Genomic DNA, 24665 nt, shown 5'->3' on the forward strand with positions numbered 1-24665 from the left:
CACCATAGAGGTAAACCTCCAATGGAGCCATGGAAGTTTACTGGATCCCTAATGGATGTCTATCTAACTTCCGCCATGGAGGTGAACCTCTAATATGGAGCTAAGGAAGTTTACTAGACCTCTAATAGACGTCCATCTGACTTCCATCATGGACATAGACGTCCCATGGATCTATGGAGGTTTAATGGACGTCCATTGGACATCCACTAGATGCCAATTTCTATGTGGGACATAATTGATCAATTTTTTATCAAATATTACCTTAAAAAAAGTAAAACACCATACTAATTCTTAGTTATTGATCAATAAATAGGATCTAAAATCTGAATTATTAATGATGAATTATTGACTCTATAAACAGACATATCTCGAACAATTATTGCTTTAAAACATAAAGTCACTTTTTTCTCAAATATACACCAATTGTTGTACTCATTAAATGGTCATTTCTAGATTATTTCTAAATCAATTATAAACCTTTTTATTTAAAAGCTGTTTCTCTACACAAGTCACGTAAATGCGAAAGCATTCTTTGAAACGCATTTAATTCAAGTATTTCCACGTGACAAGAAATAACAGCATAAAAAAGTGTACGTTTGTGTAAAGAGAATAGTACACATAAAATCACATTATTATTTGTAGTGTGAAAAAATTCAAATAAACGTCTTATTAATAAATTTTATAAAAAGAGTATAATTATTTTTTGCAAAGCACTTTAAAAATTTAATTAAATTATAGAAACATATATATTATATTATGTTTCTCCATTTAAATATCCGGTAATTAATACAGAATTAACATTTTAATATATTGGATTACATTAAGCCATTATGGAGTTACAATTGATTTTAAGATTTCAAGTTAAAAATATTCAATTTGATTGGTGTGGAATTGGGCAATAATTGACAATTTTACATTCAGCTTGTGATTGATCTAAAATTGCTTCATTTTGTGGATATACTTAGACCAATAATTTACCAATATTCTCAATAGCATTTATCAGTTCTGTAGGAATTTTGGAGATATTTTACTACCTGGGAATGTTAGTAATAACATGATGAGAAATCAATACGTAATGGTTAGTATCAGTAAAAATGAATATAAAAATACCAAATACCGAAACACTATCAGAAAGTGACTGCAAATTCACCAGAGATCGTTCAACTGTGGAAAAGATTACGGAAAAATTAAATTATTTAGAACTATATAGAAACATTTTTTCTGGGAGGCTCTGCCCTCTTTTCCCCTAAATCCTTTTTTGTAGCCGTCATTTTCGTGTAGATAAACGCACACGCCTTCTGCTCGTGCGTCCACTCCTGGGCATTCGTGGAAAATAGATCAATTTTCTGTACTTATTACACAATGTACTATTTTTAAATGCCTATTTTTTATTTCCTATTTTAAATGGATGTTTAAAAACTATTTCGCATTTGTATTTTCAAATAAAATGGTTTCAACTATTTTGTATTTTCTATTTTAAATGAATTTAGACATCTATTTTGCACATCTCTGCATATATTTGTTCGGATTGCGAATCAAATACCAAACAATTATGATATGACCGGCAGACTAGTGACATTTAAAAAGCGAATATTTTATATACAGGCATAAGTTCTAACGGATCGGACGACAGTCCCTATTCATGGACCGACAAGCCTTTTCATCCGTATACAGATCAGTACAAAAATGCTCCTGTCTGTAGAACGACTCCTCAATCCGAAACGGCAACAAATCTCGTAAAGTATAACATAATATAAAATAATATTTAATACTTGCACATGTCTCTGCCAAGACAACAAACATCCATATAAATTTACGTCTTTTAGACATCATACTATAGTTATCCCTCGATTGTAACGAGATCGTCTTATTGGATGCCTGTAAGATCGTAAATGTCCGCTTTAGCGCAGTAGGTCGATTTTGCTGACGTCCTAAAGACATCTCTACGTTAGCCCAAGATCTCCATGAGACATCGAGAAAACATTAAAATTTTCGTCCATAATACGTCCATAGTACGTCCTTGGGACATCATGCAGTTATCCCGCGATTGTAACGAAATCGTCTTATGGGATGCCCATAGGACCGTTTAGCAATAGGCGGGCATCATGGATCTCAATCACCCTGTGTATACATTATCCAAACAAAAATACCTTTTTTAAAAAGGTAAAAAAGGCGCCAAGTATATACTCTTTATTATATGTATATTTATTATATATATATTTATTATTTATGGGAACTTATCGGTCTCAGAAAGACAAATAAAAAAATTTTTAATAATTTTTTTTTTAAAGAAGACAAAGAGGAATCTTTTTGAAACTTTTTAACTATATTGTTATATTATTTAATTACAAGAAAAAGTGTTTTTAAAATTGATTTATGCAATTTATCATATAAATATGTTTTATCAAAAAAGTGCTGAAAATCACGGTGGAAAGAATTCCGATCAAATGAATCATCTGAAAAAAAAGATTATTAATCTGTGGGGAAAATTACTGAATATAATATTAAAAAGTAATAATTTTAACATTAAAAAGTAATAATTAATAATTTTTAAATAAATATGCGTTCTTATAGCTGACGCATTTATTTCATGTCATTATTTTTATTAGAGAAGACAAAATTGTTGTCCTTTGATTTTAAAAGGTAATTTTTTGTAATTTAAATTTATTTTATATTATGTGAAAAATAAGAGCAGTGTAAAATAAAAAATATTACTTGGATTTATGTAACATAATAGCACTTTCTTTAAAAGCGCACGCGCACGCATGCACGCACGCGCGCGCACACACACACACACTTTTGGCATCCTTTTTTTATCTTTTTTTTTGTAAAATGGTAATTCTGTTCGGATATCACATATTGTGTAGTGTTAGGGATCTTATTTAATCCACGAAACTATGATTAACTTACTACAACATGTATAAAGAATGCAGTATTCGATATACATTTTTCTTTGCATATTTCTAATGTCAAATTAAGTTATTAATTTTACTTAAAATTATATGTAATGTTATTCAATTTAATCAAACACTTAATAAATAAATTTAATAATATAACTGCTTAAAATATACGTAATTAGCAAAAATAAGTATTTTTTTAAATAATATGATCATAATCACAGCATTTCTAATACATATAACATTTCATCCATTTGTTTCATCATCAATACCAATGCACATTCTAATAAAAATCTGTACAGACAATATTCAAAATTTAATTAATTTTTATTCAAAGATTATTCTCACTTTAAGTTATTTAAAGTGTCAACAAACATCAGTATCTTTAATTTGAATACATTTTTAACTAAATTAATAACAATGTACATTGTTATTAATTTAGTTATTAATGTTAAAAACTTGTACAAACAATATAATATTTCGAATTAAAAATATAAATTTTTATGTGTGTATTTTTAAAACGTTAAATTAATTTTTATTTAAAATTATTTTTAATTTAAGTTATTTAAAATACAGCAAAATTACTAAAATATTAAGTAAATATTCAATATAATAATTATATAAAGTATATATAATTATCAATAATTATACTATTCAACAATAAATAAACACTAATGAATATTTTCCAAAATAATGTGATTGTAAAAGAATACTTTATTTTGCACTATATTGATGGCATGTAAACAGTAGTCAGCATCATAGATATTTAAATACAGGATAAAGTCCTTTTACAACATCAATTATAAAAAAAATATGTACAGGCAATTCAGATTCAAATTAATTTTTATTTAAAGTTTATATTTAATGTGAGTTATTTAGATTCAGAGTCATCACAACATTTTTGCAAGTAAATGTAATAAATATTAATCTATATCTAGCGAGAAATAATGATTAAAGACATAATAATAAAAAATGATAAAAATACATGAAATCAATGTTAAATCAATGGTTTTCCGATTTGTACTTTTAAAACATTTTAAATTTAATTAAATATTTAAATAAATATTTTTGAAAATAATACGATTATAAGGATATTTTATTTTTTGTCATACTGACGGTATGTAAATAATGGCTGATACACAAGGCAAAATACACAAGATAGTCTTTTCACAATATCACTGTCACATCTACGTATCTCCCCTACTGAAAAAAAATTACGTCACGAAATTACATAACGAAATTACGTAACAAATCACGTAATTAATGACAACCAAACACGTAACAAAATGTTTCAAATTGTTACCTGATTTTTAAAAATCATGTGATTTGAAAAATTACATAATTTTAAAGAAAATTATTTGGTAAATGTTTACAATAGGTACCGGTGCGAAAAATCCATTTTTTTTAAATACTCATCAACAAAACTACTATAGAAATGGAATATAGAAATGTTTTTAGGGAGAGACAATTTGATTTTCATGGCGAAAACCGAAGAACGTTCGGCTATTGTATTTACTACTATAGTAAAGCAATTAAAGTATTGGGATCTCGTTCACCAGTACTGGAATCTTACAAAACTGTTCCGCATTACTGCAATTTATCAGAGATTTGTTGCTCGATTGCGGAATACTTTACACTCATTACTTACAAACCCAGCCCACACAGCACAGGATATCGTAATATCCACCAGATATCCGAGAGATATCGCAATAATCGTAGGACATCCATGGGATTGCAATATGTCCAATTGGATATCTCGATAACCTGGGGATATCCTCAGGATAAAGTGTGCTGTGTGGGAGTAACCACAGTAGAAATAGAAAATGCAAAACTGTTCTGGGTAAAACACATTCAGCAGATAGCGTTCAATCGAGAAATTAATCTCATTTCCTCCACGAAGTCACTGTCTAAATCTCATTCGCTTGTAAGACTCACCCCTTTTCTAGACTCTACAGGGCTTTTACGAATAGTAGGGCGTCTTCAAACCTCATTACTGCCTCCGAATGCTAAGCATCCTCTAATTCTTCTCAAGGATCACGCTAGTCATTTCAGATGCTCATTTACGAACTATGCATGGAGAAACGCAACTAACACTAAATTACATCAGACATGATTACTAGATTATCGGAGGGCGAGCTTCAATACGGTCATTTATTCTTAAATGTACTCGATTTAAACAGCAACGAGCTCAATAGTTAATGGGACAACTTCCATCAGAATGAATCCGACCATCTCGGCTTTTCTTAAACTCAGGAGTTGACTATGCTGGTCCTTTCACTGTCAAAACCTAAAAAGGCAAGAACACCAAAACATATAAGGCATACATAGTTTTATTCGTTTGTTTTTCCACGTCAGCAGTGCATTTAGAGTTGGTTATCGATTATAACACTGAAGCTTTCATTGCGGCATCCAAACGTTTCATTTTTAGGCATGAAATATGTGCCACCTTGATGAGCGACTGTGGAACAAATTTCAAAGGAGCAAATTGTGAGTTACAAAACCTATTCTTTTCTTCATTAAACGAACTAGGAGAGTTGGCATCCTACCTAATGACGGAACACAGTGATAGTTTCACCTTCCGGCTACGCCCTATTTCGGAGGAAAGTGGAAAGCTGAATCCATCAAGTATCATCTAAGACAAGTAGTAGGAGATACTCTATTAACATTTGAAGAGATGTTAAATCAGATTGAGGCAGTATCCCACACAGCATACTTTATCCTAGAGATGTCCCTGGGATGTCATTTTGGGATATCGCAATATCGTTGGATATCCGTGGACCGTCTGAGATATCCAAGGGATATCCAAGAGATGCACAAATGTTCACCGATTTGACATCTTGTAGATATCTCAAACGATATCCAGAGGATGTCCAAGAGATTTCCTGAGATATCGTAATATACCCTAGAAAAAATTTGTAAGAATTTTTTAATTTTTTTCAGGATTTCTGATAAATGTTCTGATTTTTTATAAGAATTGAAACGTTTCTCGGAAAAATTTTCGGAAAAAAATAAAAAATTCTGATTCATTTAGAAAATTTTTGAATATTTCTAAGTATTTTTAAGAGTTTCTAAGAATTGAAAAAAACTTGAACAAAAAATAAAAAATTCTAATTATTTCTACGGTAATTTTGTAAAAGGAAGAAGACTATACAACATGTTTCAGCCAAGCCACAGTTGTATCGGTTAAAGCATGTTTAACCTCTATGTCTGAAAAAACGGTCACCCATCCAAGTGTCATCGCCGACGTTGCTTGACTTGGAAGACCGTACGCATCATATCCTAATGCCTTGTGATGATCCATGAACACTTCTTGTTTATACATACATACTTGTTATAGATCATTACAATAGATGTTGTCAGAAGGATGAAACATGTATAGTTAACTTATATTTTTATAAATAAATATAAAGTTTTACAGTTTTTTTATTCATTTTTACATGTGCACGCAAAGTAACATGTGGAATAACGTATTAAAAAGTCTGTTTTTGCTTTGTTCGTATAAAATAAAAAAAAATTTTTAATGTCATTTTTTAATAATTTTTTAGTATTATTAATATATGTCACATTGTTTTGATAAGTGTACTTTCTTTATGTTGTTTATATTATGTTTTAATCTACGTTTCTTAGAGATTTAATTTACGCTTTTGTCACTCTTTTATTACATTATAATTCACTTTCCCTTTACACTTGTTACGCTCCATTAATTGTAGAGATAAAAGATATGATGGAATATTATTTGGATGTAATAGGATATCGTAAGATATTAATAGAATATCTTATGATATTTTATATTTTAAGATATTTTTGTAGGATATCCCGGGTGCTATTCATTGGGATATCCGTGCGATCGCCTTCGTCTGTCTGGGATAATTTGGGATATCCTCAGGATAAAGTATGCTGTGTGGGATCAATTCTAGGCCTTTGAGCCCGTTTATGGATGACCCTGATGATCTCCAAGTTTTAACTCCGGGGCACTTTCTTATAGGATGTACATCCACCATCATTCCCGAACCATCGTAAGAAACAGTTAAATCGTCATGACTTTCTCGATAGCAACTGACCAGACAAATGTTAGACCGCTTCTGGTCACGATGGTCCAGGGAATGTTTACAGCGCTTTATAAGTGGAACCGACTTTCTCTTTCAGAAGATTCTCGGGTCTTAGTTATTGACGAGCGTTACGCCCCCCCCCCCCGTCGAAATGCCCCTTAGAGCGAGCAATTCAGATTCATCCAAGGCAGCAATCATGTAACTTTTTCCTTAGGACGGAAACGTGGAAAGTGAAAAGTTTCAAGTAACTATCTCTTTTTATTAGTGTTAAATAGAAAGAGATAGTAACTTGAAACTTTTCACTTTTCACGTTTCCGCCCTAGGGGAAAAATTACATGATCGATACCCAGGTTTAAATGGCAATGTACGAGTCGCGTCTATTTAGATACAAAATTCTATTCTAAAACGTCCGATTGTAAAGTTTTGTCCTCTTCCTATTACTAATGAGACATTGTAGTTGATTCATTCATTAACTGCAGTTAATAAAGGCGGGCGGAAATGTTTAAAAAACGTAGAGACGTACATGCGACGCATCTATGCTTAAATAAAAAAACTATTCTGAGATATTGTTCATTTGGCATTTTTATTGTAAGATACCACCCAATAGATTGAGCGTTTCTTGTCGCGATGTGTAAGCTCCCAGCCTCCTTCGTACCTCGATTGCATTTTAAAAAACAAAAAATAATTCGTGGTTGCTAAAGGGGATGCGGGTGTCGGTTTTGGATGAGCGCCATTGCGTCTACAGAGTTCATAGCGTAAAAAATGATTCTTAATTTCTCTCAGAGACTGACGAGACACGGGTGGCTGATTACGAATTTGGTGTCAAAAATTCAAAATGGCGGATCCAAAATGGCGGACCCAAAGTATTAGGAGCACCCCAATTGACCACATTGTAATTAACCACAACCATTTGCAGCGAGTGAGTCCCAGATGCGCACAGTAATAAACGGACACAGCAGGCTGAGTGAAACGGACACAATGCGAAATGGACACAGACCAAATGCGCACTGTGTCCGTTTCACACTGTGTCCGTTTGTTACTGTGTACCTTCGGCACTGTGTCCATTTCGCATTGTGTCCGTTTCACTCAGTCTGCTGTGTCCGTTTATTACTGTGCGCATCTGGGACTCACTCGGCGATCTTTGTATGCAAATTTTAATGTTAATTGCATAAAAACTGTCCAATTTATAAACGTTTATCATTGGGGTCTTAAAGACCCACTCCGTCAACCGAAGGTTAAAAATAAATATGAGATATTATGGGAATTTTTTTCACCAGAATTTGCAGTAAACATGATTTTGCATGGAACATATTTTTGATATATCACATTTACAGGTTTGTCCGGTACGCCTCTCGGTTATGCCGAACAAAACGCTACCCGATTTAGAGACGTTACGGGAGGCAAGAAGATTTATACATGAACACAGGGAAAATTTTAATCCGTTTTTTTTGGCCGTTGGTTTCCAAAAACCTCACATACCATTGAAGTATCCTGAACGCTATCTAAGTAAATTTTTGCTTTTATTGATATAAAACGCATTTATTTCAAATATTTACATTTATTAAGCATTATATTATTAAACAACTTGTATGAAATCAAATATTATTTAGGTTAATAAACGAGTGAATAGTTAGATGTTAATTATAAGAATCTTTAATATCTGTTGACTTAAACAACGGATGATGTTTCAACTTTACAGAGTTTACCCCTTTAGGATAAATATTAATTTAATTTACAGTAATAATATTCTACAAATATATTTTGGAAAAACACTCGTATAACATTTTCATGGGTATATTAATATGGAAAAAATATTGCAACGCAGTAATATAAAGTAAATCGCAGTAAAATAAGATAAAATAATCGTAATATTAAAAAATCGTGATTTATTTGTCATTTTCATCTAAGGAAACAATGGCATATATTCTGTTGCCATCAAAAACAAACTAAATCGCCTGATCAAGGACCTTAGAAGAAGTTTAGAAAACAAGAAATATCGGTATCCAAAACTACCTACAGAAACTTGATGCTACGAAAACCATTACTCCTTATGGAAAGCCACGAAAAAGCTAAAACAGCGAAAAATAGTTTCTTTCCCTTTGCATTGTAAGGGAGTCCGAAATGGCCACGTTCGAAATGGCCACGCGTAAATTTGACCACGTTCGAAACGGCCACGTTCTAAATGGCCACATTCGGAATGACCACGAGAAATATTGCACAGAGTTCAATTTGCCCACGTTCGGAATGGTCACATTCGAAACGGCCACGTTCGGAATGGCCACAAGAAATATTGCACGGAGTTCAATTTGCCCACGTTCGAAACGACCATGTGTGAAACGGTCACGTCCGAAATGGTCACATTCAAAACGAGTGAGTCCCAGGTGCGCATAGTAATAAACGGACACAGCAGGCTGAGTGAAACGGACACAGTAACAAACGGACACAGACCAAACGGACACAGTAATAAACAGACATAGTAACAAACGGACACAGTAACAAACGGACACAGTAATAAACATACACAGACCAAATGCGCACACTGCACATGTGCACGGGCCAAATGCACATGGAAAGTCGCAAACCCATTTGATGCAGTGAATGCTTTGCACGCGCGCACGCACGCACACACACACACACACACACACACACACACACACACACGAGGGGGTGCAAGGGGGGCCTTTGGCCCTCCTCCCGCACCCACCCCGTCCAAGTCGCTAACCTATGTGGACTTTACTCTGCTTGCAATGTACATGGATGGCATTTGGTCCGTGCGCATATGCAGTGTGCGCATTTGGTCTGTGTCCGTTTGTTACTGTGTCCGTTTATTACTGTGTCCGTTTATTACTGTGTTCGTTTGTTACTGTGTCCGTTTATTACTGTGTCCGTTTGTTACTGTGTCCGTTTCGCACTGTGTCCGTTTGTTACTGTGTCCGTTTAGTACTGTGGCCGTTTGGTCTGTGTCTGTTTTACTCAGCCTGCTGTGTCCGTTTATTACTGTGCGCATCTGGGATGCTCCCTTCGAAAAGGCCACGTTCGGAATGGCCACAAGAAATATTGCACAAAGTTCAATTTACCCACGTTCGAAACGACCACGTCCGAAACGGCCACGTTCGAAACGGCCACGTTCGGAACGGCCACGTTCGGAACAGCCGCGTTCGGAACGGCCACGTTCCCAGACAGCACCGGATATCTTGCGAATATTTTACTCTCATACGGAATGTACTGTGATCGTACCGAATATACGTAAAACATTCATATAACATTTTAGTAGAATGTCATTTTGGTATATCCTCAAAATAGACTTAGAACATAGCAACTAAACTTCGCAACTCCTATTGAATGTACTAAGATTATATCTAATATACTCAAAAGGTCCGTAGAATATCCTATGATGTATCTCATGTATATCTATCACATATTTCCAAAATATCCGTCTAATATCGAAAATGAATCATGTCAACGCTATCTGTGATCTGTAACGTTACGCATTTTCGTGTGCCATGTGACGCAGACACGTGGTAAAGTGTAGGGTGTGAACGTGCGGACACAAACTTACGGACAACGTGGTTTTCTCAGGAATTACGCCCAGATAACTCTGGTATGCACATAAGATATAATATAGTAACGTAAACTATAATATATATATATATATATATATATATATATATATATATATAATATTATTTAGGCTATAACCTACAATTATCTGAGCATAATTTTCCAACGCATCCCAGCGTATTCAACAGATATTACACTTCATTTCTCGCGATAGCTTCCTAATGTGCGAAATGATTAATTCCTCTTCTTCTTTCTTCTTGCTAATTCCGTATGTTTAATTCCTTGTTCCTTATTCCTCTCATTATGCATGAACCCATATAATGCGAACATACTGACATATTGTGAATATACTGAAGATATACTTTAGACATACGTATAGCATTCTTGAGATATATTCGGTATATTTTCACAAACTGCCAGCGAAATTCTATGGGATAAAGCAACGCGGACATAGTGCATTATGAGTATATACTCGGCATCACAGACGTATCTCCAATATTATACGAATATTGCAATATATTTTCGCAATATCTTACTATCGTTCTCATAATCTACATGTGCTGTTTGGGTTCGGAACGGTAATGTTTTCTGAAGTTTTTTGCCTTCAGAAAAAATTACATAAAATTCTGTAAAATATTCTGCAAAAAAATTCTGAAGGCAAAAACTTTGTACAAAAATCTGTAAAAACTGCAGAAATCATGCACAAAAATATGCAATTTTTTGTGCAGTAATTTTTGTATATTTTTTTCCTACGGGTAACGCCATTATTATTTTTGATGTTTTATAGATAAAAACTTCTTGCTAGCTGTAAAAAGTTGTTATTTAATTTTGTGAAAAATTTGTCCTGCTATCTGGATGATTAATGACAATATATGAATCACGTGTTTTTCTGATATATTATTTGTATAACACAAATTAAATTAACTTTAATATTCACGCTAAAGAAGACTCCATAGTCAAATCCGTTGTTTGTTAAATATTATGAGATATTAAGGACATATTTTTATCACCTAACTGTTCACAGTTGTTGATGTAAATAACACTTGATTTATTTACTTATTATTGATTATTTTTTAAAATAATAAAATAATGAAAACTTTCAAATAAAAGTTATTTTTAAAAAGTTTGTATAACGACTTAAAGGGATACTTTGTAAAATGTTATTTTTTTAAACGTTTTTAATAGTTTTATTTTTTTAATGTTTTATCTCTTATCTTGTAATGTATTTATTTTATTACATTTTTTAAATATTTCATTAAAAATTTAATAATATTCAATAAAGTTAGATTTGATAAACGTTCATAATATTATTTTATCATTTTATAAGGCTTTTAGAAGTAACGAGAAATATTTCTAAAAAAGTATTTACAAATTAAACTTAGAAAGTCCAAACTTGAGTTATTATCTAAATAAATATTAGAAAAAAAAGAAAAAGAAAAACAAGAAGCGTTTTAAAACAAGATTATTGAACTCTTTTTTTATTGAAAATAGTATTGTAATAATTGTAATAAACTGTAATAAACTGTAATGAAATATTATTATAAAAAAAAATAAAATTATTAATAAAATTAAAAAAAAAATAATTTTAAACCTTTACCCAATGAGCACAATAATGTTTGAAAAATATTTTTTTTAATGTTTGAGAAACATTTTTAAAAACATTTAAAAAAACATTTAAATAATGGGATAAGTCCTCTTTTTCTCATGAAAAAAATGTTTATTTTACATTAAAAAGAATATTTTGTTATTATTTAATAAACATTTATTTAACGTTTAAACAATTTTTTTTAAATATTTACTGAACATTTGCTTAATGTTTTAAGAGCAAAAAATTGTTTGCATTATTCAATCATTTTGATAAATTCAACGTAACCTTACCAGTCCAGCATCGCTTAATGGGTGTGTTCGAGGAGACGCTATTAACGCTATCAGCATCAGTTTATCCTTGTTCTATTTTTAATGAGTAATGAAGATGGACTGATGCTGATAGCGCTAATAGCGTCTCCCCGAACGCACCCAATTTCTACGATAACTTAGGGGAGAAGACTACATGTTTCAGCCAATCCACAGTTGTACCTGTTAGAATATGTTTAATTTATACGCCCGAAAAAACGGTCACCCATCTAATAGCGTTTTCTACTGGGAAAACTGGTGCAGCACCAACGCTGCGGTAGATTTCGATGAAAACTCCACTAGCGCAATAATAGTGCAGGTTTAGTGTGGTTCAGTGGAACACGTCATTAGATAGGTTTAAAAATTAAACAATTTCATTGTTATAAAGTTTACTAAAATAATGTGATAACATATACTTTAATGTAATACCTTAAAGCACGAACATAACATCTATTTAATTTGCACTGGCATCTTCCACCGTCTCGAAAGACAGTGGAGCAAAAGTTGCCCTTGGTGCAATTTTTTTGCATCAATTTTGTCAGTAGAACATTAAACACTGAAAATATGTGAACTGATTTTTACAGTGGAACAATAAAATTGCACTCCGTGCGCACCAGTGTTGCACTAGTTTTCCCAGTAGAAAACGCTATAGCAGTTAGCCACCGTCGACGTCGCTTGATTTCGGAGGATCGTACGCAACCTAACACTTTGTGCGCAACGCAACACTTTGTGATGATCCATGAGTACTTCATGTTTATTCATACATATTTGTTATAGATCATTTCAATAGCTGTTGTCAAAAGGATGAAACATGTATAGTTAAAACTCATGTTTTTATGATTAAACATAAAATTTTAGTTTTTTTTACTAATTTTACATATGCGAAATAACTACATGTAGAATTACTTATGAAAAGATCTCTTTTTGCTGTGTTCGTTAAAAAAATTAAGGATAGATGTCATTTTTTATAATTTTTGAGTATTGTTAATATGCCATATTGTTTCGATAATATATATTGTCTTAATCTTCACTTTCTTTATGTTCCGATGTTTCAATTTGTGTCTCTTAGAGGTTTCATTTATACGCTTTTAACACTCTCATTATATAGATTTACTGTTCCTTTACACTTGATTTATGCTCCATAATTAGTAACACTTCCTAATCAGGAGTTATTTAAAAAATTTTTAATATTTAATAAAAAATATTTAAAAAATAATATTTTAAACTTTTTAAATGTGAAATAATTACTACATAAACATTAAATAAATGTTATGTAAATATTATTTTAAACAATTTATTAAAATGTTGAGTTAATATTATAAAAACATCAATTAAATATTATATAAATATTTCTTCTAAATCATTATTTTAAATAATTAATTATTGTAACATAAATATTAAATCACTATTATTAAATCAATACTTCTAAAAATATTATTTTAAACGATTTTTTGAATGTAAAATAAAAATTGCATAAATATTAAATAAATATTACTTAAATAATTTTCTTAAATGATTATTTTTAATAAAAAATTAATAATTTATAAATATTAAATAAACGTCAAATAAACATTTTATAAATATTTTTTCTAATTCATTATTTGAAATAAATAATTAATGTAAAATAAATGTTTAATAAATATTAAATAAATATTATTTATACAATAAACGCTAATAATGTAAAAATAATAAAAAATAAATATTTAAAAAACGTTAAAAAAATATTGTATGCTCCTTGGGTATTCACAAATCATTATATGGATCTTCTTAAACAAGTAACTTTTAATTGAAAAATGTTTTTATAACTGTATTATTTAAAAATAATTAAGTGTTATACGTACATTAAAAATTTTTAAGTAAACTTGCTTTATCAAAATCAAAAGATTAAAAATATTTAAAAAGTCAAATTTTTTGTTGCAAGTTCTCAATAAATACTTAAATTCTTAATAAATACGTTAAATTCTCAATAAATATTAATTCAATAATTGTTATGAATATTTTCTGTAAAAAGAGAGCGTTAATAAATAATGTAAAATTAATGTTACAAACTATTAAAATTAATGCAGAATATCATCCTATACGAAAATTTAAACTGCCTGAATCGTACCTATGGCCAGACAACGTAAATGATGTTGCCTATAATCCCTGGACCGATCTCCGATGGAGACAGGACGTAGCAAAATTAAAATTAAAATTTCCATGGGAAAAAATACCAGGTATGTACTGTACGAATGAAATATTCATTTTATATTTAAAATATACATTTAAAAATACTTAATATTTAAATTACATTTCGGATTTGGTTAGTTGGGGTGGAAGGATCATTTGTAAGATATAATTAAGATATTATTTAGAAAATTAGAGTAAGTGAATAAAGGTAAAAATGAAGAAAGATAACAAGGAAACTATAGAATTGAAAAGAATGCATTAAAAGTAAGCAGTAAGCTGAGGTTGAGAGTGAGAAAAGAAGGGAGGGAGCGCAGGAAAGAAGGGTAGTATGAAGAAGGGAGAGAAAGAGGGACAAGAAGAAATAAAAGAGTGTTAAACTATCAATCTGTACACTGAAAAAAAAGTAATATATCCAATAAGATATGTAGTTGCGGGTTGCCAATTACAGATATACTCAATACCATGATGTAATAAGAAAGGTGAACCAACATCACGTATGCGCAGTAATCAATGTTTCGACCAATAAGAATTGGGTCCAAATGTTCGAAAGAAGAAGATTATATTATTTACTAATTTAGTATAGGTTATTATTTTTCTTATTACCAAGGCATTTTTGTACTGTGCTTGTACTATTCTAAATATTTTTACAATTCTTCCAAATATTTGCATTTTAAGTACATGCGATTAATATTCTAAATATATATGATTGTGTCGTGTTCGAATTGCGCGGTAAATTTGAACCCAAATTTCATTGGCTACGTTCAGCAGAAAAAGCAGCTTTGCAACTGTTGTAAAATTCTTTAACACGATTGGTTCTTGCTCTTATTTTCTGTTAGATCTAAATGTATAAACCAGTCGTGTTGAAGAATTTTAAAACAGTTGCAAAACTGCTTTTTCTGCTGAACGCAGCCAGTGATGATTCCGCCATCGCTATATGCGCAATGGTACACCTTTCTTATGGGAACGTCCCAGATGCGCACAGTAATAAACGGACACAGCAGACTGAGTGAAACGGACACAAACCAAATCTGCACAGACCAAATGCACACGGACCAAATGCGCACACACCAAACGGACACAGTAACCAACAGACTTACCACATGGGTTGCGACTTTTCGGGCACCTCTACCGACGGGGTGGGTGCGGGAGGGGGGGGAGCCCCCCTTACCCCCCCCGTGTGTGTGTGTGTGCGCGCGCGCGCGCGCGCGCGCGCAAAGCATTCTCTGCACCACATGGGTTTGCGACTGTGCGCATTTGGTCCGTGCGCATTTAGTCTGCGCATTTGGTCTGTGTCCGTTTCACTCAGCCTGCTGTGTTCGTTTATTACTGTATGCATCTGGGACTCACTCTTTCTTATTACATCATGCTCAATACATAATATATGGCTATTGCAGTATTAACATTGTATTTGTATTAATAATAAATATTATTGTTTGAATATTTTACGTAGTTGGCAGTCTGTAATTACATATGTTATTGGTTATATTTTTTTTCTGTGTACTATAGAACACAGTCTTAGAAGAAAAACAGATAAATTGTATCTTGGCCTTCTAATACGGTCTGCAATTAATTTATTTTTTGACATCAATAATACTGTTTCAGCCATGAAATCACTGGCACGAACTCATGGATATACGCGCGATGTTTCTTGTAAGATTTTTTATTTATTCCATGTTATTGACACATTTGAAAACTTAAATCGAAGGTCGAAACGTAATGCTGATATAAATAAATTTAATTAATAAATGAATACTTACCAAAATAGTTTACTAGAAAAATTAATTAATATATTTTCCGAGAATTATCACTGGTGAAAATAAAACTCTCATTATTTGGTAGAATAACAGAGGAAGTTGACGATAGAAAGAGGGAAACAGGGCAAGATAGCTTCAGAAAATGGAAGAAAAAGAGGAAAGACAGGCTATAAAGAGATTATAGAGGCGGTTAAGAATGGATTAAGATGATAATTGAATTTAGAAAATAATTAGAAAGAATTAAGAAATGAAAAGAAGAGTAGGATAAAAGAGTAAAGGATTTAGAAAAAAAATTGACAGAGCTAGAAAAGATAGTTATTAAATTAGAAAAAGTGATCGGCTTAGTTCAGTATCTGTTCAATGACATTGTATTCATCGTCAATGATATTTTTACTTTTTCACGGATGGATTACGACGGTCAGTACTTGTGTAGTTCAGAGAGCGTCCCAGATGCGCACAGTAATAAACGGACACAGCAGGCTGAGTGAAACGGACACAGTAACAAACGGACACAGTAATAAACGGACACAGTGCGAAACGGACACAGATCAAATGCGCACAAACCATATGCGCACGAAACAGATGCACACGGACCAAATGCACACGGACCAAACGGACACAGTAACCAACAAACTTACCACATGGGTTGCGACTTTTCGGGCACCTCTACCGACGGGGTGGGTGCGGAAGGGGGGACGAAGCTCTCTCTTGTACCCCCCCCCTCGTGTGTGTGTGCGTGCGTGCGTGTGTGTGTGTGTGTGTGTGTGTGTGTGTGTGTGTGTGTGTGTGTGTGTGTGTGTGTGTGTGTGTGTGTGTGTGTGTGTGTGTGTGTGCGCAAAGCATTCTCAGCACCACATGGGTTTGCGACTGTGTCCGTTTCGCACTGTGCACATTTGGTCTGTGCGCATTTGGTCCGTGCGTATTTGTTACTGTGTCCATTTCGCACTCCGTTTCACACTCCCAGATAGCCAAATAAAGGCAACGTGTTGTTATTTTGCTATCACTTATTCCCTATTAATTTTATTAAACTAAAACCAAGGTGTTTCCTCAAACTGTTTGTTGTTCTGACATCATATAAAATTCTACATTAGAATTCAACAAACTGACGGCAAGTTGTCAACATGCATGCACAATTGCTGTCAATGTAACAAGTTTATTATTCCTCAATGCATGCACTTATAATTTTATAAACTCATGAAGGTTATTTGCTCTCCTGATGTTAACTTCGTTCCACGTTAAATTACAATGACAGTACATTGTGGGCAAGTTCACAACATACACGCAGTGCATTAATTTGCCCGATATGCTTAATCTCGCTTGGTTATCTGGGCTGTGTCCGTTTGTTACTGTGTGCGTTTATTACTATGCACATGTCATGTACTCACTCGTAATTCATCCAGTATCAAACAAGTCACTTTTTTAGGATTAAGTCTCGGATTTGGATGCAAACTACACGGATACGTGGAAACGGTCATTCAGTGACAAAAATGTCACAGATGTTACTGACACGAAAGAAAAAAGAAAGGAGAAATATTAAGTAATAATATTGTGTATGTTTCCTCTTTCTTTCTCTCTTTTTCTTTTTGTCTCTCTCTTCTAATATTTGATTTTTTTTAAGTACACAGATACACAAAAAAGTTGTCTGCACAGAATATAAATAACTACCCAGCTAGCCAGGCCTGTTAAAATCACATATCGTGAAAGCTTTACAGCAAGGATTGTTTCAATTTTGACAACAATTTTATGACAAGTAATTGTCTGTTGCTTTGTTTTCTAAAAGTTTTGAGCAAATTTACGGCAAAAGTTTTCATCACACGATGCTGCAAATAACAGAGAAAGACTTGTACATAAATATTACGTATAGAAATTACAAGATTTGTTCCGACACAATAAAATGCAAAATTTAAGCAAATAACAGAGCAAACCTTGCTACACGACATGACAATAAATTTATGGCAGAAACAGGAAATCTTGTTAAGCACAGAATAACGGCAAATTACTAGCAAGAACAAAATAAAACTTGCCGAGCATACTTTCGCAACAAAATTGCGACAAGGTGTGTCCGTAAACAGCTTAGTTTTTGTTGGCAAGGCTTGTCGCAAATAGTATGACGCACATTTTATGTAAATAATAGGGTTGCATTATCGGGTTTTAAACTTTATTTTTGACTTTACTATCTATCTCGAGATGGCGCATTTCTCGTGAAAAAGATTTACCTACTGGATTAATAAAAGGGGCTCGTCGAGAACAGATAACCAAGTACGATTGCACCATTCACATTTAATATTGGACTAATCAGTCTAATATTTCAGTCTAATAATCATTTTTGTTGATCTAAATTTCGAAAATATAATTTGTCCTGTTCTTGCCACAAATTTGCTATCATATTGTGCATAACAAGGTTTGCCTTGTTTTTGCCACAAATTTGCTATCATGCTATGTTCAGCAAGGTTTGCTCTATTCTTGCCACAAATTTGCTATCATATTGTGTACAGCAAGGTTTGCCTTGTTCTTGCTGCAAATTTGTTGTTATGCTTTACTAGTAAATTTTACCCTGTTATTTGCATAAAATATGCGTCATACTATTTACAACAAGCCTTGCCAGCAAAAGCTAAGCTTAATGCGGACACACCTTGTCGTAATTTTGTTGCAAAGGTTTGCTCGAGTTTGCGGCAAACTTCGCGCAAAGTTTGCGTCATTTTGCTAGCTGGGTATATAGGTTATCTTTATGTATTTTAGTGTGCTGAACATGAATCTAATGTCAGAATTGCTCCATCATCCATCATTTTCCGCATGCAGAAAAATTATTACAATTTTTAACATTTTTTAGCCGATTCTAACGGTCCAATACTTAAATTGCAATGTCTGGTTCTGGAGTAAATAGGTTCCAAAGGTATCAATTGATATGCCATTGCATGTACTACACAGAGTACTTAGCTGAATGATGGAAAGTTTTAAATGATGTAATATGATTCGCGTCCATCGCGCAGAGAAATGGCTGACTTGAATTATAAAGAGGAAGATTTTGAAGTTGTGGAATCCATTCTTATGAAAATGGATCTATCTTGTTGTGGACTTTGTTATATATTACGATGGGTAGCATCATTATCAATTTATTCTTGTTGACAACCCTTATGAAAAAAAAAACTATTGAGATCCAGATAGTAACTGTTCAGAAAAACTATTGGCAAATTTCCAGTAGTTCTTTGGCGGACTACTGAGGAAACTATTTGGGACTAAATAGTATTTTTTAATAGTAACTATTCACAAAACTATTAACAAATAGTTTCCTATAAAAAAATACTATTGAGATTCAATAGTAACAATAATATTCATGAAACTACCCAGATAGCACAGGACGTCCTCAGGATCATCCTGAATATGTCCCGGGATGTCCTGGGATCTTGTCAGGATATAATAGTTGTATTATTGTAAATATTTTATGTATAAATTTGACTTCTAAAGTAAATTTAGAATGTTAAATTCTGTAATAATATTAATATAAATTGAAATTTTACTCATGTCTTGAGGACATCCTTGGGATGTCCTGAGGATATATATATTCTAGCTGAAAACGTTATTCTTAAAATATTGTATAAAGAGTTTCATTAGCTACAAAATGTCTGAAGATAAACTTAAATATAATGACTGTATAAATACCAGACATTTTAGATAGCACAAAATGTTCTAAGAATGATATCCTGAAAGTCCTCAGGACATCCTAAGACAGTCCTCAGGACATTCTAAAACAATCCTCAGGACATCCCAAGACAGTCCTTAGGACGTCTTAAGAGAGTCCTCAGGACATCCTACGAAAGTCCTCAGGACATCCTAAAATAGTATTCAGGACATCCTGGACGTATAGTAATTTTTGAAAAAAACGTAAATTAATATAGCAAGTGAGAAATCTTTGAATATCGTACGTATTTCTAGAATGTATTGCAAAATCAAATGTGTAAAAATGTTGACTTTAAAGTCAGATTGAATGTCTACACTTATTGAAACAATATGGCATATTAACAATACTAAAAAATTATAAAAGATGACATTAAATAATTTTTTAATTTTATTTTATACAAACGGCGCAAAAACAGTTTTTTAATAAGTTATTCCACATGCTATTTCGCGCGCATATGTAAAAATGACTTTAAAAAACTGTAAAACTTTATATTTATTTATAAAAATATAAGTTAACTATATATGTTTCATCCTTCTGACAACATCTATTGTAATGATCTATAACAAATATGTATGCATAAACAAGAAGTACTCATGGATCATCACGAAGCGTTAGGATGCGTATGGTCTTCGAAGTCAAGCATCGTCAGCGATGGTTGATACTTGGATGGGTGACCGTTTTCTCGGGTACAGAGATTAAACATGTTTTAACAGGTACAACTGTCGCTAAAACATGTATAGTCTTCTTCCTCTTACAAAATTATCGTAGAAATAATTAGAACTTTTAATTTTTTGTTAAAGTTTTCTTTCAATTCTCAAAAACTGTTAAAAATACTGAGAAATATTTAAAAAATTTTCTAAATTAATCGGAATTTTTTATTTTTTAAATTTTTCTGAGAAACGTTTCAAAAAATTTCTTATAAGTTTCTTATAAAAAATCGAAACATTTATCAAAAATCCTAAAAAAAAAAATCTAAAAAATCTGATAAAAAGTGGTCATTGTTTGCTATTCCTGAGGATGTCCTGAGGAAATCCTATGGTATCCTCAGGACGTCCGATGGACTGTCCTCAGGATGTCCGATAGACTGTCCTCAGGATGTCCTGAGGACTAAAAAGTGGCGCTCGTTTGCTATTCCTCAGGATGTCCTGAGGACGTCCCGGGATAAAATCAGGACGTCCTCAGGATATCCACGAAGTCCGTCCTGGACGTCCGTGTGCTATCTGGGTATTGACAATTACAATATAAATAGTTACTACTAGAGAATTAGTGGCTTAAATAAAACTCTCCAATAATAACTATTCGCAAGGTTATTGACGAATAGTTACTATTCAGATGTGAATAGTTACTATTGAAAGATTATTGACTTGAAGAGTAATAGCCCTAATCATAACTTTTGCCAGACTGTAGATGTCGAAGAATGATTTTGCCATTTAGTTCAAAATTAATTATTTAGCAATTATACATTTTTACATCAATGTTTTTCACAAATGAATAATTATAAATAATTTAAGTACAGTAAACGTACGCATTTGTAAAAATAAATAATTACTGAATAATTTTAAACTAAATAACCATTTGTCAACAATCTGGCAAATAAAGTTATTTTATCAAATAAATTTCATCAATATATTAATACATCTTTTCTAATTAATGCTAATCACCAATCGTGTGAATAATCAAAAATCGAATATATGATATATTATCTTACAAAGTGGACATTATAAGAAATGTAAGAAATAGAATAATTTATTATAGAATATTGTTTTTTATAGTTTTGTAGAAAATTTTTCCGCCAGGGAACTGTGTAATATTCTTTTTGATAATATCATGTTTAATACTGTATTAGTACTTTTTCTGAATTAGATTAATTACTCAGTATTAATAAAATAATATAATAACTATCGTCGTATATTATATAATATATACAATATATAATTTGTCGTTTTCTAATAATTATATTATCGAATCTCTATTGTTCAATAGTTCTATTGAAATTAATACTTCATTAGTATTCTAATTAGTAACATCACCAATAGTATGCTGCATAGTTTGTACAGCATACTATTCCTCAATAGTAACATCACCCATACAGCACAAAGCTCCGATTAAGCTCCCAGGGAGTTCATTTTGCTGAGCTCCCGAGGAGCTTACAAAATTCGACAAAACAAGCTCCCAGGGAGTTTGTTTTGCTGAATTTCCGAGAACCTTACAAAATTCGACAAAACAAGCTCTCAGGGAGTTCATTTTGCTGAGCTCCCGGGAGCTTACAAAATTCGACAAAACAAGCTCCCAGAGAGTTTATTTTACTGAGCTCCCAAGAAGTTTACAAAACAAGCTCCCAGGGAATTCGTTTTGCTGAGTTTTCAAGAAGTTTACAAAATTCGACAAAACAAACTCCCAGAGATTGAACATATCGGGTAAATTAATGTAATGTATGTATAGTCATATAGCCGCGAATAGTTCGCAAGATCGCCACTAGGCGAAGGCACGGCGCTCCTTTTCGTGAGAAAATTTACTCCAAAAGGCTTATAAAAAAAACCATCACTCACGACTTACCTAGCAGTTAGTACTTCACTAGCAGCAAAGTGTAGTATATATTGTTTTTGTTACACGAAGAGAGTTCGTGGGCCTTCGCAACTCAGAGAGAGCTTCCAAAAATTGAGAAAATATAAAAATAAAATTTTTTCCGGCAGCTCCTATGTCCGCTTTTGAGAGCTCCTTGAGAGCTTTATTTAAGCTCGCAGGGAGTTCAGAAATAATGTTTTAAGAACTCCCTGCAAGCTTCAAAATAATTCCCGTGAAGCTTCTATATAAGCTTCCTGATAGCTTTATCTAAGCTCTCAGGGAGCTCCCAAAAGCGGACATAAGAGCTCCCGGGAAGCTTATATAGAAATTTCCCGAGAATTATTTTGAAGCTCGCAGGGAGCTCTTAAAACATAATTTCTGAACTCCTTGCGAGCTTAGATGAAGCTCTCAGGAAGCTTGTATAAAAGCTTCCCAGGAATTATTTTGAAGCTCGCAGGAAGCTCTTAAAACATGATTTATAAACTCCCTGCGAGCTCAAATGAAGTTCTCAAAGAGCTCTCAGAAGCGGACATAGCAGCTCCTGGGAGCTCCGTGCGAATTTTTTGGAAGCTTAAATGAAGCTTATGAAAAATTTTGTGAGCTCCTCGGGAGCTCCCCGTGTGTGGGCAGTAGTAGTCACAGTTGTATGAAACTGATGGTCCAATAATGTACCATTCGTCAATAATAACACTCACCAGTAGTCAGAATTTTTGAAACTATTGGACCAACAGTATATTATTATTTGTCAATATATATATGTAACACTACCAGTAGTCATATTTTATAAAACTAATGGATCAATAGTATACTATTTGTCAATGGTAACTCGCCTCAATAGTTACAGTTTATGAAACTCTTGGATTAATAGTATATACTATTCGTCGTATATAGCAACACCGCTAAAAGTGTACTCTTCGTCAGTAGTAAACTGTCAAAAGTTACTATTAACATACTATTCAAATCTAATAATTACTATTAAAAACCCAATAGTTACTATTGGATCTCAATAGTTTTTTTTCATAAGGGAAGATTAAATCTGGAAGAGTTGCTATTGTCGTTTACTTTTGCACCTATGAGACTGACAATGAGACACGCACTATTGATTGCTACTCTCACATTATGATCATATCATCTGGTATACGAGCTACAGACATTGCCAGCTATTCTAAATTCTGAATTATTTGTTAGGTATTACATTGCTTTCCGACTCAAAATGAATAAATTCTTATGTTCTGATTTGCATAATGTTTTCTTGACTAAGGGTCGGTTGTTCCAACTTCTTGGTAAACTTACCTATCAGATAAATATACGTTTGTCTTTATTTATTTAAGAAAAGAAATGAAGATAGACACATGCTTACCTGGTAGGTAAATTATCAAGAAGTTGGAACAACCGACCCTTAAATGGTTAAATTTCGGTTTCATATAGGCTTTCCTTGCATATAGTTTTTCGGTTTGATTTTGATACCTTTGGAGCTCATTTGCTCTAGAACTGAACGTTTCACCGATCTCAATGTTGCACTGTTGAAATTTGACATAAGTTTTCATGTGACGCAAGAAATTAGCTACAAAATCGAGGGACATAAAATCAGACTAAGGCCGGTATTCATAGTCGAATCCTATTCAAGACCCATCTTAAGTACAATCTTGAGACGTCAATGCTGTTATTTCATTGATTAAGTAAGTCTCAAGTCGGCTCGAAGCTAGACTTGAGACAATTCTTGAACTTAAGATCGGTCTATGAATTCCGTCCTAAATGTCTATAAGTATTAGATCATTTTAATGTTCTGTTAAATTCTGTTTCTTTTAACAGATTTTTGTCAATAATTTTATTTAAGTCATCAAAACTTTATTTTTTTTCATTATTATAGTTTCAATAAAATGCCATTTAAATTGTACCTACAATCCAGGTATCTACAATTTTTGATAAATATAATAGAAAATTTATTACAATTTCAATAAAATTTCTTTTTTAAATTGATATTTATAATTGTGTTAAAATTTTATTATGTTTTTATTGAATTATGATTAACATATTATCTAATTGTTTATTAAATACAGAAAATATAATTTCCTTTGTAATATGATAAAAATTTTCT

At 32.4% G+C, this 24665-nt stretch overlaps 1 protein-coding gene across 10 annotated transcripts in view; it reads left to right on the plus strand.

Annotated features, from left to right (window-relative positions):
- The window catches only part of LOC105837418 (iduronate 2-sulfatase), a 99159-nt gene that overhangs the window by 28403 nt on the left and 46091 nt on the right, over positions 1-24665 (plus strand). For 8 of the 10 annotated variants that reach the window (XM_036292561.1, XM_036292585.1, XM_036292570.1 and 5 more), the window contains 3 exons: positions 1606-1736; positions 8281-8452; positions 14467-14616. In XM_036292561.1, coding sequence (XP_036148454.1) covers positions 1606-1736; positions 8281-8452; positions 14467-14616 — 453 coding nt within the window. The remainder of the gene's footprint in view (positions 1-1605; positions 1737-8280; positions 8453-14466; positions 14617-24665) is intronic. The other 2 variants (XM_036292565.1, XM_036292574.1) reach the window with 2 other exon arrangements.

Source organism: Monomorium pharaonis, chromosome 1 (genome assembly GCF_013373865.1).
Source record: "Monomorium pharaonis isolate MP-MQ-018 chromosome 1, ASM1337386v2, whole genome shotgun sequence".
NCBI classification, from domain to species: Eukaryota; Metazoa; Arthropoda; class Insecta; order Hymenoptera; family Formicidae; genus Monomorium; species Monomorium pharaonis.